Genomic DNA, 24,223 nt, shown 5'->3' on the forward strand with positions numbered 1-24,223 from the left:
ATGTCCACTGCTACCCCTGCATCTAATGATCTGGTGATCTGATCATAAAAAGCCACCAGATTGGTCTGACTCGACCTGCCACTGATGAACCCGTGCTGATTGCCCCTAAGCATGCAGTCCCCTGCTGGCCCCTCCTGGATGTGTGCCAGAATTATTTTCTCAAACAGCTTGCCTAGGATCGAGGTAAGACTAACTGGCCTATAGTTTCCCGGGTCCTCCTTCCTCCCTTTTTTGAAGATTGGAACCACATTGGCCCTCTTCCAGTCCTCCGGCACCTCGCCAGTGCACCACAAGTGCTCGTAAAGCTGTGCCAGGGGACCTGCAATGACCTCGGCCAGTTCCTTTGGAACTCTAGAGCCAACTCTGGTATGGTTTTGGCTCCTTCAGGCAGACTGCTTTAGCTTTGCTGGTAGAACCTTTCTGCAAACAGCTAGCTGAGGACTAAAAACTGCAAAAGAAGAAATTCATACAGCCCTACCCACTGTATATGGTCCCACTCAGGGTCCCACTGATGTGCACCGTACTCTGTAGCCACAGCCCAGAGATCTGTCCCAATGCCAAAGTATAGGTCAATATTTTTTTTAAAAGATTGCCATGGATGAATCTACAGCCTGCAAACTGCAAAAATTATTAAAGAGGAGAAAACAGACAGATAACCCTGGACTTGCTTTATGATTTGGTGGACACCACCACCACTACCAAGGGAGACATAAATTTAGCAATTAACTCATGAAGCTCACTTTTAGCATCAGCTGTGGAAGGAGCAAAGTGATGAACAAAGCTGATGCATTCAGGGAAAGAATACTGTATTTTGCATTCCCTAGCAGCTGGACAGTTTCATCACAGGCTCAAAGGGCACCTCCTTGTCATCCAAACCCTCCTGTTAACTACTGATACTGTGACTGTCATGGTAAAGTAGCTGAATAAGCAATTCATATGGAACCTAAAGACCCATTCAGTCCAATCACCTAAATTTAGTCATTGACTCAGGTTGGCAAAGGTTCTCTTTGTATGTATGTAAAGAAAAAATCCCACAATCAAATATCCAGACCCCTCCATTAAAAAAAAATCTATTATTAAAAAACTCCTACCACATTGCTTTGTACAGAGTCCTCCAGGAAGGACTTAGTGAGAATGCAATCAGAGCTTTGTGGCTGAAATGCTTACAGACTTATCAGGTTGGCATTAGCTAAAACAAATACTGGTCAAAATGGAGATAACATTTAGACATCTGCTTTAAAGTGAAGCATCCTTTCCACCTGCCACTATAGGCCACAAAAGATGTACTCTAGTTAACATACTACTGACAGGATGATGAGAAAGCTCCTGTCAGACGTTGGCCAGCCGGGTGTTTGAGACAAAATGCACAGCCCCAGCTGACTAGTTAGAGAAAGTCTGGTGAGGTACAATTATAGAGGCATATGACAAGCCTTCATGCTTGACTGACTTGAGAACCGATGACATGGCTTTAAACAGCAATCCTTCCTACCTCCGGTCACAAAACAGCAATAAGTCAACTGATGCACTGTTGTAAAATCATGATTTATTCCTTTGCTTTGAATACATGAGACTACGGTATGATGTTCTGGTAGACTACCACAGCAGGTTCACTTGGGGGCCTAAACATCTAGGGCCTGCCTACAGCATGCATAAAATCAATGTTCTAGTTCAGCACTGCTGGAAAAGCCTTCCACAGTAGCTTAATAATTTATATTTACATTGAATAAAAAATAAACTGCATTAAAACTATTATATCTCCATGTAATTAATAAAAAATAATATACACGTATAGTAGTGCATGATAAAACACCAGCACATGAAAATATTCCATATTATAACAGGACATTTTGTTCTTCATACACAGTTAAAGAAAGACAAATAAAAATATTTATTGTCAGTAAACCCACTGCTTTGTTTCACTCACTCATTGGAAAACTCTTATAATTTGTTTCTCTTTCATAGTTACCAGTTCAAAAGGGACAATTTGTAATTTTCGCTACAAACAGATCTTACAGAACGTGATCCTCGGGCTAAGGGAATCTACCCTGCTCTAACGCTAAGCCCCAAGCAAGCTGCAAGGTTGATGACAATCATATTATTAAGGTAGTTGGAATACTGTGCTAGTAAAAGAGTCAACAACTAGGGTAAATACTGCCCCTGGAGCTACAGCAGAATGGAATGTGGGGAAGTTTCACCTACACCTTGCTGTACTTACCATGCAAATTATGATTATGATTCAAGCAGAGGGATGTATTTTTTTTAAAGGACAGTAAAAACAACCATCCGCATTACAGAATAATTTACTGAAAGTAAACAGAACTGCATACGAAAAAAGCGCCTATAAATCACAAGCCTGCTTGATTAGGCTCAGTGAAACAGAAGATTCTTGGTGAGGCAAATATGTTCACATGTATTAGTTAAAAATGTTAATAGCCTAATTACTAATTTAAAAAAGTAATTATTTAACTGCTTCTCCTGTATCCTCTCTTCCTCCAAGTTAACTGTCTTTTTAAATACAGTATTGAATTTTTATCTACTTTCTTTATAACCAAGACAAATCCTTTATCTTGAATATAACCGATGTGTAAAATTTACTGCATGAAATTTATAGCAGAAATGTGCTGGACTTAAAAGAATATTTTTACAGATAGACTCAAGTCATTCTACATCCCCCTCAAAAGAAGAGTAAGGTGAACCTGAGTGAGGCCTTGAATTATGCCTTTTGTTATCTGTCCTACTGCCCTGAGATAGTGAACCAAAACAGAGTTGATAACTTAGGGGTGACATCACAACCCAGTCTTCATGAACTGTCATGAACACTTGGTATTAACTTAACCCTACAGATAAAGGACAACTCTCCTAACAATAAAACATACTTAAAAAAAAAAAGAAAAATCTGTTTAAGAATCAAATTTTAATTCAGGAATACCAAAAGGCTACCTTTTCAATGCATTCAGAGTCCTTCTTCATTTTATACAAGCAGTAGACCTAAAGCTAACAAACACTTTACTCAGCTATAAACTGTTTACAGTATTTGGAACAGCAGCCATTAAGTCAGATACAGATTTTAAGCCCAACAGTCCACCATTTAAATGCATAAATATATTAATCAACCCAAAAGACTAAAAAAAAGGAAACTGAATCATTTTTAATGGTTTAGTTTAATTTTTATAGCTGCTAAAAGAGTTTATTAAAACAAACAAGCAGCATATTTCTGAAGTTATTATGCCATTACAGCAGGGGCAGGCATATTAATTATTTCGGGTAGAGGGCCGCTTAGTGAATTTGGGCCAGCCATCGAGGGCTGCATGACAGGCAGCCAAGGGCAGAAAAATATTAGTTTTCTAAATTTTGGGGGGCCCTGCAGGCTGGATAGAATGGCCTGGCGGGCTGCATCTGGCCCATGGGCCACATCTTGCCCACCCCTGCATTACAGTCTGTCCCAGGACATGAGAAAAGGTTTTAGACTGAAGAATCCGGTACATCAGCTCTACGTCTCTGCTTCATGAAATCTCATGTATGTGGTTAAACAATTTAAGAAATCTTGTGACAGCACCTGGTCCTGGATGAGGGCTGTTATTTAATCCAGCTAAGCACCACTATGTTGGTAGGCTGAAGACAACAACCATAAGGAATAAGGGAAATGATATCGACTCTCTTTTTGCAAACTTGGTTGCCTTCTGCTATTAAGCTTTCCAACTTAAGGATCTTATTGCATTTCAAGCTATTTCAAGATGGCCATTGTTGGTGACCCCTTGGAAAAGTATCTTTTATTACCTAGGTTTGGCTAGGGGAGCACAACAATTTCTCTTCCATGAAGATCTCATCATGGTGCCTGTATTACCAAATGGATTATTACAAAGCACTTTAACATGAGATTGTACTTTAAAACTGATCTGAAGCTTCAGAACAACAACACAGTTGCACTCTGAACTAAGCACTCTCTCATTACAAACACATTATATGTATCCATGATCTGATCTTAATCTACTGTATTTGCTCACATATCACACACACCTCTTCTCTAGCAATCAGCCCTCCAAAACTGGGGGGGGGGGGGGTTTTAAAAAGGGAAGCTGATTTCCCCCCCTGGAATAGCATGGAGGAATAGAAGCATGGAGACCGCTATGATGTGATGGCTGCCACTTCTCTCCAGCCCAGCAAACAGCAGGGGCAGTGGTCAGCTTTAACCCTGTCCCTGCCACTGCCATACTGGTGGTAAGTTTTTGTGGCATGCAAGAAAATAAAGGGAGTAACAAATAATGAGAACCAGCTAGTTTAAACTGCTGCTCTTCTTATGTTATACTACAGCAGTTCAGATAATCCAACATGTCAACACTAACAGACCTTTTTTACATGGGAATGAGCCAAAGGCAAAGGGTCAAATTCTATATTCAGTCCTGCTTTCCAGCAAAAAAGAGGCTGAAAATTGCCTTAACTGGCCAGTGAAGGATTCTTCCATGGAAAAAAGACTGTTATAGTGTCTCCTATACAATCTCTTTTCTGGAATAGCATAGCGGGTCTAGCTGAAGGACCATTTATGGTTGTTCTATCTCAATGGTGGCTCAATCTTTTGGTGCCATGGGCCAGTTGAGTGACATGGGCTCTGCCCTTCCCTCCTTGGCCCTGTGCTACCAGCTAGACTGGGGCCCCATGCTGCCTCCCTCAGCCACCAGATTGGGAGTCTCCACACCACCTCCCTCAGCCCCATGCTATCTCCCTCAGTACTGCACTCCTGGATCATGGTCCCATGACACCAGATCATAGCCATGTGCCACCTCCCTCAGCCCTGTACTGCAGGATTGGGTCCCACACATCCGCTAGCTGGCTGCCGTTGCGCCCATATTGGGCCAGGCCACCTCTGTACATCAATCCAGCATGCTACCTGACCTGCAAAGCTCCCCACAGGTCCAGACATTTGACAGAAGGAAAGCAGCAATTGCTGCCACTGCTGTCAAATTTTAGAGCAGGCAGGGAGCCCTGTGGGCTTCATGACAGGGCTCCATGAGCTAGATCTGGCCTGTAAGCTGGGGTTGAGCACCCCTGTTCTGTCTTTGGGGGCGGGAAAGGGGAGAGCAGAACACCAAAATGGCACCTGGATTCACAAAATGCAAAGATGGATTAATTCCACTTTTTGCCTGCTCCCTCTGGAAGCAGAACGTTGCTAACCTGGATGCCAAAGTGTTTTCTGTGAAGATCTCTTGCTTCAAAATTCTCTTCCCTTTCTGGTTCGATAAAGCCTAAATTTTTGTTGATCTTATGGCTATAGAGTAATAGCCATATGTTCTCCAAGAGCTTTTCACAGAGGGAGGTGAACTGAAGTGATGGGACTAGGATGATGACAGAACAGAGTGGCTTTGGGATAGAGCAATTGGAAGGGTATTTGTACTTAATTTTAGGTTCAACATGCTTATTATTTATCTTTCATTAATTAGTTTTGTACATGTACCCCCTGCTCTAAGCAGATGAATTTTACATAAACTGAACTGAGATTTGATTTGATTCATTCTCAAATTGTTTGTGACTTGCTTAATTAGGCCTGATCCTGAGCCCTGCTGGGCTTAGGTGCACTGCAGTGCCTGCACGGTATACCAGTACAGCTACGTGGAACTCAATACAGGATAGCAGCCCAACCACACTATTCATTCAAGTTGCAGATTTTGAGGTTAGATTGTGGCAATTAAATATATAATTGTAGAAAGTGCTACTACTACTAGCATTTTCTGAGAACACTGCATTTCCCATCTACCCTTCAATTTCCATTTTGGCTCAATGGAATTTAAACTAGTCTTTATACAGTATATGTTCTCTGACATCTGAAAGATCATACAATGGGAAAATTCACTTTTTAAAACTTTGTAATTGTGTGCCTGCAGATCTTTGAAAAGCTGACCTGAATTTAGTTTCTAGAACTACATCCAAATCCTGTTCCCATGCAAACTAAAGTAATGGTTCATTCATTCTACAGTACAATTAGTAAGGCTGAGTTACCAATGTGGAAAATCTGTCAGACAAAAGGCTTTATATAGTACTGCTTAAAAGAAATAAAAAGATTTTCAGTAAGCGAGTTTTAATAAAAGGTTCAAACTTTTGAAAGGCAAATATAAACTAGGATGCAGGATGGTTTAAAGTGATAATCGCTTGCAGCCTGACTTTACCACTGGTTTACCTGTCAACGTTTAAAGCGATTTTCAAACTCTCAGAAATTTAAAATAAAAGAACACCTGGATATTTATATCCATTCATTCATTACATTCATTTCTGTAACCAAACACAACATTTGTTCATTTCAGCAGACTATACAGACACCAGGAGAAAATTACAGTATGGGCAGTAGCCTAAATCTGTAATATAAATGCTATTTTGAGTTGTGAGTTATTATTCACATAAAGAGCTGCTTCAAATCAGAGCTATTACAGTATACGCTCCCAAACCACTCTGTAACAAAGATGAATCTACCTATTACCAGGTTAGGATAGCAGCTATTATCATGGCCCCTTGATTTCTTTCAAGTAGCTCCAATGGAATAAGCCACAAGTGAATACTAAAGATCTTATAATAGCCCTTAAGAATTTTTTATTGTGCAGAAGGCACAGAAATGAACTCTGGAGAGTTAAAGAACCCTCATCTCCTGATAAGAAAAATAATTAACCTGACTTAATGTATCTAAGTAGGCCTTATATAAATCAGCCTTTTGTACTTCAAGAGCCAGATTAAAACCATATATCAAAAAAGTATGTAGATATTGTCTCATAAGTACACATGGAACATATCTAAATCTGCAAAGGTCTGTAGGTCTTTTTGTGAAATGCTCAATGTATCCTACTTAAAAGGAGACCTGTGAAGTACTTACAGTGCTTAGTTTGCTAGAGGTAATAATGATCCGTCTCTCATGCAGCATACTGGCATAAAGTTGCAGCATGTTGTTTACATCCACAGCAACAAAATATTCAGTAAGATTTCTCTGTTTAAATAAATAAAGTAAATGTTAACAATATATTAACAGGGTAACTTAGTGAAACATTTTAGGTATTATTTACAGCAGTTTTTCACAATTCAATGGAAAAATCAATCCTGTCCAAACTACATCTGCGTATTAAATATCTGTATTCTTCAACAATGAATTCACTGCCATTTAAAACCTCAAGTATAATTACATTTGTTTGAGCGGTTCATTAATTTTGTGGTTTTATTACCCTTCTGGATCATGTGGAACTTTCTATTTTCCATAAATTTGGAAGCCTGAAAATACACAAATATATGCTAGTTCTGTTAAAAAGAGGCATTACATTTTAATATATGCATTTTAATTTTTTTGGTACAAATTCATCCTAATCCCCAGGTGAATATACACTAAAAATGAATCTACAGTGTCAAAGATGCACAGAAAAGCAGCAGAAGCATTAAAATAGATTTAACATCAACTCATAAACTGGTAACTTTTTCTTCAGTCTTGTGCAGCCCAAAATATTTCATACTTTAATTAACGTGAAATTGTACAGTACAGGCAGGTACCTAAATTTCACTGGCCGCTGCCCATTAGCAGTGTCTATTCAGGGCATACATGCATATCATAATGGCTTAAGGGTTTTGGTGGTAGCCGTGTTGGTCTAAGGACATAGGTAGACAAGGTTCTTTGGGTAAATGCCGTATCTTTTATTAGACTAAGTAAAAGATATCACATTTACCCAAAGAATCGTGTCTACTATAATGGCTAGCATCATAGGGTCTAGAGAATGCCATGATTGGCAAAGGATCCAAAATGGGGCTCACGTTGCCAGGCAGGATGACTTCTACTCTACCTTTTAAGTATATTCCCGGGGGATGCCCGATAACAGAGCTTTTACTGTACTTCAAACCGTTAACAAATGGCCAACAATACTATCCTAGGTATAAATCTATAATTGTGCTGTTAGGTGTTTGGTAATAAACATGCAGCAGAGAATATACTATAGATTGAGATGTTCCATTTGCAGGCCATAACAATGATCTGGTCACCACCATAGATTTGGATTCTACAGAATGTAAACATTCATTTAAGTAAAGAAAGTTATTAATACTAGCATAGTACAGGGTACTAGTAAGTACGGCTGTGCGAAGCTTCAGATGCTGATTTCATTCGGAGGAGATTCAGCAGCCAAATCTCCGAATTGAATCAGGAGACCAATTGAAAGTTCTGAATCAATTCAAAGCACTCTGAATCAATTTGGCAAAGATTTGGAGCGCTTTGGAGATTCAGGCAGTCCCCACTCACTGCCACAGGGAGCTGGACCCAGACTCCGTGCTAGTAAGTGTGGGGGGGGGGGCTGGAGGAAAGGGGAGGTGGACCATGGGGGGGACCAGTCAGGCCCCATCCCCTGCCTGCTCCCCCAGTGCCCCCAACGGCTGCCTCGTCCGCCCCAGCTCCTCACACACAGAAGCCTGTACTCACTGGCCGCTGCAGCATCCTCGGAGCTTCTGGGGGCTCATGTCAGAGCCCCCCATGCAGCACAGGACACTGTGTGGTAGTGGGAATCACCCCCCTGCCTGGCAGAAGCTGGTGAGTGGAGGCTCCCCCCCCCCAAAGAGCCAGGATCTGGGGCCAGGCAGGGCAGCCATTGACAGGGCTGGGAGAGCAGGCAGGTGATGGGGCCCATCTCATTCAGAGATTCAGCCAACCCGGTAGCAGCCAAATCTCCAAATCAGACACGGCCGAATCGATTCAGGACAGTGATTCGAATCACCAAATTCAATCACTGTCCCTGAAATCGGCTGAATCTGAATCCAAAATGAATACTAGCCACTTCGCACAGGCCTACTAGTAAGGTAAGATTCCAAATGTAAATAAAAATAGCAGTGATCTATATAGCTTGAAAGGGAAACACACACATATATATTCTCGAAACATAATCCTCATAAATGCATACATAAATTGGAAATTTACATATTCAAGACAGCAAAGGGAAGAAACACTGGTGATTAGATAAAAATTGCCTTGTATCATTTTTAACTACTGGACAATGCTGAATCCAATATACCATATTTGTTCAAATCTAAGACAACCCTGTATTTAAGACGATGCCCCCCACACCCCAATAATTAGATTCTATATTCAGAATTTTAAAAAAATATATGTTACAATTTTCCAGGTATAGAATCTAAGTATCAAAAGGCTGTCTTGAATTTGTCCCTGCCCTGCTATACCAGGGAGGGAAAGCAGTGGCTGGTGGAAGTGAGATAGCCCCCTTGCCCTATAGCCTTAGCCTTCCTGTTCCCTGATACCTACACCCTTAACCCTATCTCTTCCCAGTCTCTGCCCTCCCCCCAACTCCCTCAGTCTCTGCCCTCCCCTCCACTTCCCTCAGACTTCATCCCTTTCCCCTACTCTCACAGTCTCTGGCTCTTCCTCCCACCACTTCCCCCCAGGCTCTGTCTCTTTCCCTTAGCCCTTATAGTCAGATGGTGCTTGGGCTTTATACCCTCCTCAGAGCACAGCACACAGAAGTTCTTCTCTTGCTAGGCCATTCTGCAGCGATAGTGCTGCTGACTGCCTGGGCACAGGATGGAGTTCTCCATGCCCTGTGCCCAGAAGGAAATTTGGCCTGAGCTGGAGCTAAGCTGCACTTGACAGTAAAGTGGGGGGAAGTTGGCAGGATAGAAAATGCAGAAGGCAAGCATGGGGAGTGGGGGGCTGGCAGCAGCTGTGGGTCTGACTCTGACCCCAACCTGGGCTCCGGGACAATGTCAGAGCTACAGCAGACACCTGCCCCATCTCCACTTCATATGCAAATCTAAGATGAGGGGCTTTTTTTCCCCCATGCTTATTAGGGCAAAACCCCCTTTTCTTAGATTTGAGTAAACCTGGGGAGGGGCTGCAGTATTGTAGTTGCATCCCACTTTGATTCCTATTCTCTAAAAAGTTTAAAACAAACTGAACCACAGTATTTCTACTCAGGCAACACTGAGGGAGTCAAGTGACTCAATGGCTCAGTATAAGCTACCTGATTCCTGCTAATGCTCTTCACTCCACAGTTGTTAATGCCCCCCCTCCCCTTTTAAATGGTCTTGATGTTCCACTAATCTGCGACTGTGGCACTTATGTATACGCAGTCAGATGGGTGGCAAATTGGCTCGACGGTCGCACCCAAAGATTGGTGGTGGATGGGTCATTTTCAACCTGGAGGAATGTGGCCGGTGGAGTTCCCCCGGGCTCGGTCCTCGGGCCTGTGCTGTTCAACATCTTTATCAGCGACTTGGAGGTGGGCATGGAAAGCACGCTGTCCAAATTTGCTGATGACACAAAGATGTGGGGAGAAGTGGGAACACTGGAGGGAAGGGACAGAGTCCAACTAGATCTAGACAGGTTACAGAGGTGGGCAGATGAGAATTGAATGTAATTCACTGCAGACAAGTGCAAGGTGCTGCATCTAGGGAGAAGTAACCTGCAACATACCTATAAGCTGGAGAACATGCTTCTCAACAACACAGTGGCTGAAAGGGATCTTGGAGTCATTATTGACTCCAGGATGGACATGAGCCGCCAAAGCGAGGAAGCGGTCAGTAAGGCTAACTGCACCTTGTCATGCATCTACAGATGCATCACAAGCAGGTCCAGGGAGGTGATCCTTCCCCTGTATGCAGCACTGGTCAGGCCACACCTGGAGTACTGCATCCAGTTCTGGATGCCACACTTCAAGAGGGATGTGGCTAACCTTGAGAGGGTCCAGAGGAGGGAGACTTGCATGGTCAGGGGGCCGCAGGCCAGGCCCTACAAAGATAGGCTAAAGGGCCTGAAACTATTCAGCCTCCACAAGAGAAGACTGCGTGGGGATCTGGTGGACATCTATAAACTCACTAGGGGGACCAGCAGAGAATAGGTGAGGTTCTGTTCCCCAGGCACCACCTTGACAACAAGGAATTATGGCCACAAATTGATTGAGAGCAGGTTCAAGCTTGATATCAGGAGGCACTACTTTATGGTTAGGGCTGCCACACTCTGGAATGGGCTCCCAAGGGAGGTGGTGTTCTCTCCTTCCTTGTGGGTCTTCAAGAGGAGGTTGGACAGATATTTGGCTAGGGTATTATGATCCCAGCACTCGTTCCCACCCAGAGCAGGTGGTCAGACTTGATGATCTGTTCAGGTCCCTTCTGACCCTAGAAACTATGAAACTATAATCAAGCTATCCTTTCTTCAGCACATTTGCTGTCTGTTCTGGTCTCTCTTCTTCTATTTCATAGCTCTGAAAACAGTTTTTACCTGTTTTCAAAATTTTAGATGCGACCAGGGAGTCCAGTCTTCAGCCATAACTTTGACAATTTTTTTTTCATTCTACCTTCCCCAAACAAAGCATGTGAGGGGACGGAATGTGAGAAAATACAGTATACCAACTACAGTTTTCCTCCTTTGAAAATTTTAGTAAAACTCCTATTAACAATTGCGCAAGATCTGCAACAGCAAAAAGGCAGTATACAGCTCCAACTTTGTAGGCATAGCCCATAAACCAAAATTACAAATTTAAATCAGCCACTCTAGCAAAAAGAGGCTGAAATCCATACATTAACATTTAGAAAAGCAATTATACTACTTACACTTTCAGGGATAGTTGGCAATCCAGTTACATCAGGAGTAATGAAGTATAAATGCTGGTAAATAGAGAAAAATAATTAATATTTTTCTGAAGAAAGAGATGGAAGAGATGAGAAGAGACAAGGTCCTTTAAAGAAATAGCCAAATATTTCCAATAGTTTCCCATGTCATTATGGGACAAAGAATTAATAGAGCAGGACCTAAAATAAGAATCTGTAGTGCAACAGATCATTTTTAAAAGATTGTTTGGTAGTACTGCAATGTTACTGAAGTTACTTGAATTTCAAGATTATCCCAAAATTAAAAGTGAGATATAGAAGATTAGTTTTAGGATTGGTTATTAAGAAATTGTGACAAATAATTTCCTCCTATTACATTTTTATATAGTTTTATTTAAAATATAGTTTATATGTTTTCATTATACTTACTATTATTTTTATATATACTCACACACACACACACAAACACACTAGTATGTATAATGAAGAAAACAAACAGGCTGAAAATGGAAAAACATTACACACAAGAAAATAAGTTCATTAGGAAAGAAGACTGATGTGTGTAGACCTTCACTCACTTTCAAAACCATCTTTAACTGGAAATATTTATAATGCAGGATTCAAACTAAGACTATGTGTGCTTGCACAACAATTCATGACAGATTTGAAGGACTTTACAGAGCTTAGGTTGACCAGCATATCCTTACCAATTTTAGTCTAATCTTATAGGAGTAAAGCATTTGTCACTTTTTCTTAGTATATACATACTAAACAGTCACTGGCTATCTATTTTCCATGTATTTATTTTATGTTTATCTATTTTAAATGAAATTTTACACAAATGGCCTCTTAATTATGATAAAAAATAATTATTTTAAATGTATTATGCACATATTGTGCTTTTTATGTTTTAACAAATTTAGAATGGATTTCTAATCACGCTTAGAAGAGATAAATAAGTATATGATGAAGTATGTAAACTTTTAAATGTAGCCAATTTTTAAACAATATTATCTATTTGTGTTACGTTATGTGAGAAGCTTTCTGACCATCTTGATGCACTTAAAAGAACGTTTTCTCCACAACAGTAATTAATTAATCGGCACAAGTTAAAAAGCTCAAAGATTAGCTATAAAAAATACATTACGTAGACATTGCACTATTTGCATAATAAATAATCCAAGATACCAATTTGCGTTAACACAGCAATGAAGGACAAAGAAAAACAATTTTTTTTTTTTTTTTTTTTTTTTTAAGTTTTCAAACAAAAAAAAAAACCCAAAAAACCAAATTTCGTTAAAACAAAAAAAAAGGGAAAAAAAAAAAAATTTTTTTTTTTTTTTTTTTTTTTTTTTACAGTTGTCAAGACAAGAAACACATCCAGATCAATGCGAAAACCTTAATTTTCTGTTTACAGTATTCTTCCAGTAAAAATACAGTTAATTTGTCCACAGAATATAATTCTAAATAGATTCTGTGCAATGGTAATTTAATAAATATTGCAAATTATCTCATGTTCTATAACAGAAATAATATTCAGTTCTACTAACAGAACATCAGGTATATACTATGAGAAGCCATCATGCTTTACTGTTAGTGGCTCATGAAATGAACAAATGCTGCCTATTATAATGTAACTGCTACTTAAAAAATGGCAGCAATAATAAGTGTAGGTGATTCTTGCTCAGTCCAATTTTAACCATTATTTTCTATTGGATTGTAATTCACACATACTGTAATTCTGAAATTAAGTTTAGTAAACAGAAAATACATTAATATAACATTGCGTGTTTTAGACTAAAAAGCCACAGCATAATCATTTCCCAAAGGACAGATATAAATAGCCTGAAATCAACAAAGATATCAGATGGCAAGTAATTATTTATTTCATCAGAGCAGGTTTTAAGTAGCCAGTGCCTTTCAAACTCACCGATACTAGGTAAGGCTGTTTTTTCAGAACTTGTTCACTTGCAAAAAACATCTCTTGGTTCTTATGCAACATGAGAGAAAGATTTAAGAGTTCATTTTTAAACCAAAATACTAAATCTCACCAACAAAATTTAATCTCTGAAATCCTTGCCTGAATTCCTTCTGATGTGTAATATTTTTAGAACAATAGAAATTCTGTCTTAATCAGTAAAATTCCCGCATCTGATATTTTATACAACAACGTAACTTTTATCAGTTGGATAAAAATATTTCAATGGAGAATGCACCATTTTGTGAATAAAATGGGCAAAGGAATGAATGTGCTATTGTAAGTGCAAAAGGATGAGAAAACAAAGGCTAGGTACAGACATTCAAAAAGCCTGAGGCGGAATTGATCTAAGTTACGCGGTTTTCCTTAAGCAGCATAGTTTAGATCAGTAGCCAACAGAGCATGCATTTGCCCTTGGGGGGGCGGGATAACTTAGACTGGGTTCTGCGATTTTTTAACCAGTCTACATGTGCCAACTTCAGTTCTTTTACAGGTATGAACTGGTTTTGTGTGCTAAACTTCTGTTTTGTTATGGATACAGACCAATTTCCGATCACTTCTACTAGTAAAAGTGCAATGTTCTGTACCTAGCCAAAGTGAAATATACATTTTGTTTGTTGACAGAGTTATAGAAGATATATACATTGTATACTATAGAAAAAAGTTTGCACAGGAGTTAGAATTCAATTTTTGAACAATTAATGACTATACCCCACTCATGACAGAATGATTTACATCAGTTATTTTTGGATGGCTGCTCTGATTCCAACTTCTTAGCATCAAGGTATTCACACTATGACATAAAAGCATAAGGGTGTGTTTGAAACTCGGGTATCATAATGGGGTCACAGGTGTCAGTCACCCCAATACAGCTCAGTTTAAGATGGTAGCTGTATTAAATGATCCAAACACTCAGAGGTACGTTTAAGGGAAAGGTCAGGTTTAAGTGTGGGTACAGTCATCCATATACCTGTTCCTAGCGCATAATCAAACCACAAATGGCTGACTTCTGATAAAAGGGAACTGCTACTACATTTTAGTCTTGTTAGTCTTTCAGGGCAAAACATTTTAAAGCGAGTGATCTGAGCTACATTCTATCTCTATTATCATGAAAAAATAGTTAACTATAGTAAAGTATCATTTGTAGAAACTTTACCATTGATGTGCAAGACTGGAAGAACATAGCTTGGTGTTCAGGTGCCTGAAGCTGACAGAAAAAACAGGCTTTTACTAATTTACTAAAAGATAGGCACCAACTAATTTGATCCGGATCCACTTGGGGACATTAAACATCAAATTCCATACTGCTGTTTTTAGAGTAGCTTACCACAATATAATTTAATTTCAAATTTATCAGCATCCAAAGTTTAAGACTTACAAAATTTATGATATATGAGGGACTAAAAAAGGATGTGACATCTATTTACAAAGTTAGATCAGAATGTGACAAAAACAGTTCCCAAATTCCTGCAGCCGTGACCTTTATCAATGCCTACACACCTCTATCAAGTTCAGTAACAACTTTTTACCCAGCATAGTTGAATATGTCCATTTGTTTATTTACTATAGCTCCTACCAATCTGGTCCCACGCCACTTGCTTTGCCTTTGGCAATGGGCCTGCATTTTTATAAGCAGTTTTCATTTAAATGGTTTCCAAAATCCTTTGAATTATTTAGCAAACTACAGAGATGCAGACACATTTGGAAACATCAACATTTGAAAATCTTACAATGCCAAGGCAAAGCTAGGGAGACTCGAGCTGGATGACAGAAGCTTAACTTCATAGTCAGCACTGTGTCATTTGAGTGTTCTTAGCTGTTGTCCAACAGAGCAAATAGCCTAATGTAGGCAAGCCCTCTCAAGTGAAATGAACAACTGTATGTGAAGCACTTCACAAGTGGTTAAGATAGGAAGTGAAGAAGCTTTCTATTAGGGCTGTGCAAAGCTTCAGTCCCTGATTTGATGTGGTGGAGATTTGGCCCAATTCGGTGGCCATATCTCCGAAACTGAATCGAATCAGAGGACCCTTTAATCTCTCCAAATCGAAACAGAAACCTCCAAATCAATTTGGAGAGATTTGGAAAGATTTGGCGATTTGCATATAGACACAGCTTTAAATGTTTTGTCTACATATCTCTAGGTAGCAGGCGGCTCGTGACTACTGCGATGCTGGGGCGCATGGAGCATCCCACAGAAGCATCCCCCCCCACCCATGCTCCCTGGCAGACCCAGAAGTGGACTGCAAGTTTTTCCAGCATAACAGTGTTCACAAGCCGCGCTGGTACCTCAAGGTATGTAGAACAGACATTTAAAGCTGTGTCTATGTCTGAAATACTGATTCTCCGAATCAGCATCGAATCTTCAGATTTGGGTTCAGCCAAATTGAATCAAGGGCAGCGATCCAAATCAACGAATCAAATCAGTGTCCCCGACTCGGGTCGAATCCGAATCTGAATTGAATAGGGCCCACTTCACCCACCCCTACTTTCTAGTACTCCTGTTACTTTAAGGAGAGACATTGGCAGACCAAGCTTGCTGCAAGGGTCCATCAGCTGGGCAAAGGCAAACTGCTGGAGAAAAAGCAGGCCAGATAAAATAGGGATAGGAGCTGCCCCTGGAGTGTTATTATCCAGGAGCTAGCTGCCCTACACTAAGCAGCTAAGGGGGCAGAAATGTTTGCAGCCCAGAAGCACTGTACGCAGTTGAGCTAAGCCAGCGGAGAAGGGAAGCCTGGTCACCAGGCCAAAATGGAACCTCATGTGAATGGCTGGAGAACCATCCGACAGGTAAGGGTTCTGGAGGCACATAAACCCAGTGCCTGAAACCCGACAGTCAGTCTGGCCCTGCAGGCAGCAGGTAGAGGAGCTCCTGAAGGAGATGGCTGCAAGAATTGACTGGCTGATACCCGGGCTGTCTCAGAAGACTGCAAGGAAAGAACTAAGGGGGACTCAGAGCTTTCAGGAAAGTAATGACCCAGTGTTGGAAGGATTTCTGTTGTACAACCGTTTTGCTTGTGTTTATATTCTGATTAAGCTAACTGGAGGATTAGGCTGTGGCTACAGGGAAGGTGTGGAGGCCACAGGGGGGTGATGGGTGGGGCATTCACTGTTAGGCAGCCTGGGGTCAGGAACCCAGATGGCTGTGGGCTGGTGTAGGCCAAGGCTGGGAGAGTCAAGGCCAACAGAAGTGGCCTAGCCAAGGGGTCAGGGACCCACAGGGCTGAGGCTAGTGTAATGAATTACCCTGAAGCTGGGAGAGCTAAAGCCAGTGCCAGGCAGCCTATCCTGGGGTCAGGGACCTAGTGGGTTGAGGGCTGCAGCACTGAAAGCAATCTGGCCCAGGGTTCAGGACCCAGAGGAGGGCTGGGAGTAAGCCTAAGAAGCCTGGCCTGGAGTCAATGACCCTGGAGTCAGGGACCTGGCCTGGCATCAACTGTGGGGAACCAGGCCAAAGCCTGGAGGATTAAGGCCATAGCAGTGGGATGGAAACCATACCAGGTTTCAGCTGCATGGACTGAAAGGAGTGCAAGCTAAACTGGGGTGGGCCCAGAGAAAGGAAGAGCCTTGCCAGGACAAGGACCATAGCAGGCTGACTGGAGCATCTGATGGGTGGGACAGAGGGCTCGGTGGACAACTTAAAGGAACACCTGCAAGGTATGGACATGGCTACAGGGGCAGAAGGAGGCCACAAATAGTCCATTGGGCAACTGGTGCCCTGAGGCACGAACAGGGCCATGCGAACCCTAGCATAGTGTCCAAAGGACAAGGCAGAGCTAGACTCGGCTTGCTCTGGGGCCCCTGGGGCAGCCTCCTAAAACCTTATAAATAACACCAAAGCGTGACAGGCAAGGTAGAAAGAGAAGATACTCCAAGAAGCTAGAGTGAAGGCATGGGTCTAGTGGTAGAAGTATTAAGGAATATTCTTGCCACTTAATACAACGGTCCCATGCCGATTTTGGCTAGGACTTTTTAGTTAAGAATACTCCTGTAATACTACTCTTGCAAAAGTATTAACTAGTATTTTATTTCAGCAATGTTCCACTTACAGGTGATTGCTGAAAAATAAATAAAATTGTTATTTTGAAGATGCTAAAAAAAAATGGGAGTGTAGAAGGGGGAAAGAAGTACCATGGCCACAAAAAATATTCATGAATTGGAAAAAGTGCTTCACAATGAGAGACCTAAAGAACTCCATCTGTTTAGCTTATCAAAAAAAAGATTGGAGAAGTGACTTGAATACAGTGTATTAGTATCTTCAAAGAAAGAATATACCAGCACTCTTTACCTAGTGGAAATGGCATAACCAGGACCAATGGCTAGAAGCTGAAATTATTCAAATTCAAATTAGAAACCAGGGACAACTTTTTAGCAGTGATTAATCACTGGAACAAACTACCAAGGGAAATAGTGGAATCTTCATCTTACGTCTCCAAATCAATGCTAGATACCTTTCTGGAAGATATGCCTTAAAAGGTTAAACCACATTAAGTAATGGGGCTCAAAACAGGGTAAATGGGTTAAAATTAATGGCCAGTGATATAGAGAAAAGTCAGGCTGTATAATCTAATGGTCCCTTGTGGCCTTAAACACTATGAGCGTATGTAACTTGCGCATACCCACTTTTTACTGTTTCTGTCCTGCTAATTATGATATTTCACTAGGGAAACAATTATTTGCAAGCAGCAAAACCACCATGGATTTGTGATCACTTTGTTTCACGTGTGCCAGTACCACACATGTGAGCAGAAAGGTGCTCAGCTCTAACAACACTATCTGAGTTAGCTGCTGCAAAGCCAGAAAAGCAAGCAAAGAATACATGTTTATGCAGGCTACAGCAAACCAGAATTTGTTTAACTTCAAGTATGGAGTGGTATAATCAGAAAAGGAGGGGAAACCCCCCCCCCCCACACACACATAAGATTGAGAATCTAGATAAAGCCAAACTACTAGATTCTAATCATTTTAAGGGTCATTCATGACTTGAGTCAGACTACTTGAAAATATTACTCCACATTACAGTACTAATACACATCTGAAATACCATGTATTATATGCTGAAATATTATTTTGCAATAATTTTACCAAAAGAATTGAGAAATGTATTCATATATTAACCTTCTCATATTTGACATAATCCTTGGCCTTCCTAGCTAACATGCATATATTTAATTTTTGTTGAAAAACTCATATTCATTCAGAAAGTATATTAACCATGAAAGGTAACCTCAGGGTGTTTGTTGCATCTGATAAACAAATTCACTGCTAACAATACGGGATATATTTAACATTTTGATTTTCTTGTGCAAGCCATATTTTGCCACATGTTCAGGACTCAACCCTGCATCATGGAAAGAAAATCCAGCATGCACAAAAGTAATGTGGTTAGGGACTTGCTCATTGGTCAGCACCTGATGAAATCCTGAAACAAAGCAGCAAAGCTACTCCTGTACTTCTTTCTTGCACAAGAGGCGAAAGAGCACTGGCAGACGAGAGAGACCAAGCGTAGACTTGTTCATGTAAAATTCTGTACCTCTTCATACTCAGGGCACGAACAGGTACTCCTGATCAACACCAGGAGCTACTCATGTTACTCAACTTAAGCAGCTAGCACTGCAATAGAGAGAAAGCAATATTGCCAGATACTATGGTATTTATCTCTCACCCAGACAGCAAATCTCAATTTCTGCTAGTTTAGAATTAGGGTTCTAAGCTAGCAACAGTGCAATATCCACACACACAATTTCTACATAGTTATTAGTAAATAAGTTATTGCAAGCCATTTAAAAAGCAGCAGCAAAAGAACCAGACATTTATAACCAAGTACAAAAGCCTAGGTTCTGCCTGGGTTTACTGACCACAACAACTGCTAAAAAGCTTTATGGTAGAGAGATGTTATACATGCTACTTACCACATTTAAACTGACAGGAGTATTTGCACTTGGCACAGCGTGGTTATATAATGATTTTAACAAATCATTTAAATCATTTTCCTATGGGAAATATTAAAAAAGTACTTCATCATATACAAATAACATAAATTAATTTTAATAATGATTTTACACTTAATCACACAGATAACTATATATTATAACACAGCAGATAAATGTTAAGGCATAGACCCACTCTACCTTTATGCCTACAGAACACACACATTTTGCAAGTTCTAAAAACAGTTGTTTCACATTCATGTTCTTTGTCTACATTCCCCGTGTTATGCTTGTAGTTTAACAATGTTACTCAAACCTCTGTAAAACGGCATTAATAAGGCTGCTGAGCCATATTAGTAGTAGTTTAGTAGAGCATAGAACAAAGCTACTGACCTAAGCTGGCATAATATTGTCTCTCTGAAACGGGGCTATTCTGTCTCTCACAGGCAAGATTCCCTATTCATACCTGTGTTCTTGAGTTGTCTGGATGCTCCTTCATCTCGTCTCTATGTGCAGCAGGGCTACCACAAAATGCATTTCCACAAATGTTGTTGGGTGGCACAGTATGTGCATATTCTTTGGGGACTCTAAACCTCACTGAACTGCTAGGCTATGGCTCCTCCTAATTCCCCAGAATGCTTTGATACTACCATGACCAAATACTGTGATAGATGCGAATGCCAGGTGAATAAAGCTGTACATCCAACTCAAATGTCTCTGTTGTTACAGGATCTGATCATGGTGCCATGACCTGGTTTCAGAAACAGAACTGTACCTACAAGGATGTTCTGAAATTAAAAAATGGTCTTATTTGACTGGGAAAAGCACAATATCTTGAAATATTTTTAAAGTAATTTGACCAAAGATGATCAGTTTTGCATGGAGAAAGAGTTAAATATCAGTAGCTCCATGTATTCAGCATTCCTACAAACTAGCTGACACCTTGCTGTGAAAGCTTGGGTAGATTTACTGGGATCTTGAATTAGTCAACACAGCTTTTGGTTTAGGTCCTAATTCAGATACCATAGTTACCCAAATCCAAGATGTCTCCAGAGACTATACCTCCAACAGTTAGATTCTACACATAGAAAATTAGAACTAATTTATTAAAATTAGTTCTAATTTTCCATGTACAGAATCTTAGTGGAAGGTTGTCTTAAATTCACCCCCACCTCCACCCACCCCATCCCTTCTGCCCCTACCCCTTTCCCCCACTGTGCCTGCTACCTGCCATGTGTCCCCCACCACATACCTCCTGCCCTTTGTGTTTGTGCCTGCCCTCTGAGCCTTACCCTCCATGTTTCTGCCGGGCCCTGCAACTCCCTGCCTCTCATATGCCTGTTCTCTCCTGCAGTCTATCTTCTACCCCTTGCCCTTCTGCAGCCTGCCTCCCACCCCCTGCTTACCCCACTTATGGCAAACACCCCCTCCCTTCCCTTCTGCTGCAGCTCTATGCTCCAGAGCACTCAACAGCAGTAGAGCCGTGGCCTAGCCAGGGAGAAGCAGCAGAAGCTCCCAGCCATACTGGGCTGGGTTGGGGCTGGAGGGACCAGAGCTGGCGAAAAATGTAAGCTGGCATAGGCACAGGGGGCAAGGGGTGGGGGAACAGGCTGTGGTCTCCTGCACACTTCTCCTGGCTGTGTGCTCCTCCCTCACCAAACAAGTTGCTCTGGCCCAGGGAAGGTGGTGGCTCAACTCAGGCTTCAAGCTCTGAGCCCAGGGCCAAAGCTGGAACTAAGCCACCATCTACCCTGGGTCAGTATGTGAATCCAAGATGGGGCAGTTCCCGCTCCCCATAACCTCCCAAGCTGATTGGGAGGATGGGAAACCTCATCTTAGATTTGGGTAAATATGGCACTATCTTTGACTGGGTAAGTGAATCACAAGCTCCCTGATAATTATATCAGGGTAACAGGTATGTGAAGACTTTCACATCTCTCAATGCAGTTAAATGTTGGATTTATACACTAATATATAATACACTAGGATTACAGAACAGACAGACACATAGATGCGCTGTGATGGTAAGGGCTATATTACAGCACTTTGTCAATACAGTGGCAGGGAGCAAGTAACAGCCTGGTAGAATTTAAGAAATGACTACTCTAGGATGGAAATGGACAGATACAGCTAAACTGGTGTAACTTATACAAGCACAGTACTACTTCAGAGACAGAAGACTAGATAGTACACTAAACAAAATACTTCCCCTTCTTACAATGCTAGAACTTCAGCCTCATTAAGATTCAGACTTCTTGATTTATACTACTATAAAGTTGCAGCTTTGTTGGCTATTTAAAAAAAAGGAATTTATTTGTTAGTGTGAAGGAGCACTCAGAAAGAGAAAAAGGTAAAAACAGCCAGTGCCCTGTGTAAGCCCCCAAAAACCCTTGCTATTTACAGTGAACTGTATAGGACTAAAATAAAACAAAGTTTAAAATATTTGACTGTTCTATCTTGAAATAAGACTTCAATGTACCTTATATTGTTTTAAGTTGCCCAACTCCACTACTGTGTTTTATTATAACTTTATAACACTGATAAAATATTGTAAATTACTTTCCTCAGCTTATTTATGCTTATATGTTTTTCCTATTACAGTAGTTCATAACTTCTTGAAATGCCAAGTTACAGAAGCCTTACAGCATATGGTTAACTACTGATCCTTTTTTCCTCTTTTAAAATAAGTATCTAGAACACCAACATACTTCAAACAAGAAGATAGAGCTTTAATGCTCTTAATAAAGACAGATGCCAATACTGCTTCTCCTGCATAATCCTGGGATATATCTAATTGCTTATGAATATGCAAACTAAACTACCATGGTCTTCCCTGAACACTGCAAGCAATTTTCCCCTTCTAGTCGAGATGACAGTATTATGAAAAGCAGTTTTTAGTTAGTATGAAGGTCTAAATAGTACATCAAATCTAATGCAGTTCAGAAAAAAGTGCATGGATCAGATAACCCTAAATCTCTGGAACTATCTGGTTAACAAATAAGATGTCATATAGTTCTCCAGTGATGCGACACTGTTCATATTTAACTGAGGATTTGTTTATACAAGGACTATGTCACTTTGCAGCAGTGTATTCTCAGCAGCTTTTGAAAATTAATACATGACATTCAAGAGATAGTGGAGGAAATATAACCCAATCCTCCCCTCCCCCCTTCTTTTTAATTCCACTGGGATAAATGTCAAATTTGCTGACCACTTGACAAAATTATAAAATTACAAAGATTTTTTTTCTTCTGCAAATTACATGTATTATTTAAACATGAAGACAATAAAAAGACAGTTTTGCAAGAATTAAAAACATTCTTCTTAGTCAAAGCAAGCAAACATCTAAAATTACCTGTTCTTTATCCAAATAATCTGCCAGAGTATTTAACAGCTTGTAGTATACCTCAAACCATGGCAGGTAACTAAAATAAAATAAAATATATTTATTGATTAAATATAATAAGTAAATGAGTGCCTTTTTTCCACTGCACATATAGTGCTTACCACAGATTAACTACTCGCACTTCCAGCATACCCATCCCAAGAAAATGCTTACTGATACATTTTATTTATGCCTGCATTTAAATACATATCGAGAATATTAAGCTCTAGAGTACATAATTGCCAGACTGACATAATTGCATTTCTTAAAATTGTAACTATTAAATATCCCTATGTTTGCAAAATGTTTAATTCAGCTATATTTATTATAAACGGCTGTTTTAGCACTTGATAGGAAAAATGCAATAGGTATGTCGTGTCATGTAAAAAATGTCATGTAAGACAGAAAGCAACAGAAAGGTCCATGTAAGTGAAGAATAACCTCATAAAACAACAAGATTTTTAAAACATTTTAAACTGAGAGCATTAAGCACCTAATATTTATGATAAAATATCAAATTTTATCTTCTAATCTATCTTCCACTAACTTATGGAGCAATTTATTAAAAACAATAATAGCATTGTACAACAGGAATGAAATAGCATCTGATGTTACTGCCTACACAGCATACTGCTAAATGGTAGAAGTCTAAGAAAAAAGGTTATTATCCCTGCAATAAATAATATAGTGCTGTGAAGCATTTAAGTGGTGCTAAATGGACTTAAATTGCATTTAATATGCATTTATGAGTTTATGCATTTGAAAACCATAAACTAATTTTTTTTGTTGTAAAAAACAAAAAGATTTGCATCAAATGTACACTTTATAGGGGAGGCATGTCAAACATGCAGCTCACAGGATGGATCCGGCCCATGGACCCATTCCATCTGGCTCACTGGACTACAGGAAGTTGGGAGCATGGCCTAACACAGAATTTGGGGCCCGCTGGACATGGCCCTCAGCAGCAAGAGGGCAAGTGAGGACTGTGCTGATAAAACTCTGTTCACCCTGCAGCCACTTGGCCCACTGCCTTGCTGTCTCTGTTCTCCTCCCTCCTCCCCCACTGCTGCTGCATTTTACTCCTACTTTTGCAGAAATGGGCTCTCTCCAATACTCCTAATGATGGACACTGATGCTTTTAAAATAAAAGAATACATCATGTTTCAAGCATGTTTTATATTTAATAAATCTTAAAAGAGTTCTTAAACAATACCAAGGTAATAAATGACATACTTATCAACTTCCACTTGCCATTTTTCTTCTACCAGTGTTTTATCACAAATACAACAGTACACAAAAATGAATTCTACCATACCATAAATTACACAGCAGTTTAAAATATTTTTGGAAGGAATTATTTTTAGTTTG

General features: G+C 40.2%; 1 protein-coding gene across 2 annotated transcripts in view; it reads right to left on the reverse strand.

Moving 5' to 3' along the window:
• The window catches only part of DENND1B (DENN domain containing 1B), a 356,403-nt gene that overhangs the window by 130,700 nt on the left and 201,480 nt on the right, over positions 1-24,223 (reverse strand). Inside the window, exons 6-10 of one of the 2 annotated variants that reach the window (XM_019502037.1) lie at positions 22,826-22,895; positions 19,453-19,533; positions 13,496-13,555; positions 11,569-11,622; positions 6,854-6,964 (exon numbers count right to left, since the gene is read on the reverse strand). In XM_019502037.1, the coding sequence (XP_019357582.1) occupies positions 6,854-6,964; positions 11,569-11,622; positions 13,496-13,555; positions 19,453-19,533; positions 22,826-22,895 (376 nt within the window). The remainder of the gene's footprint in view (positions 1-6,853; positions 6,965-11,568; positions 11,623-13,495; positions 13,556-19,452; positions 19,534-22,825; positions 22,896-24,223) is intronic. The other variant, XM_019502038.1, reaches the window with a different exon arrangement.

This window comes from Gavialis gangeticus, unplaced genomic scaffold (genome assembly GCF_001723915.1).
Source record: "Gavialis gangeticus isolate Ggan-Ray unplaced genomic scaffold, GavGan_comp1, whole genome shotgun sequence".
Classification (NCBI taxonomy): domain Eukaryota; kingdom Metazoa; phylum Chordata; order Crocodylia; family Gavialidae; genus Gavialis; species Gavialis gangeticus.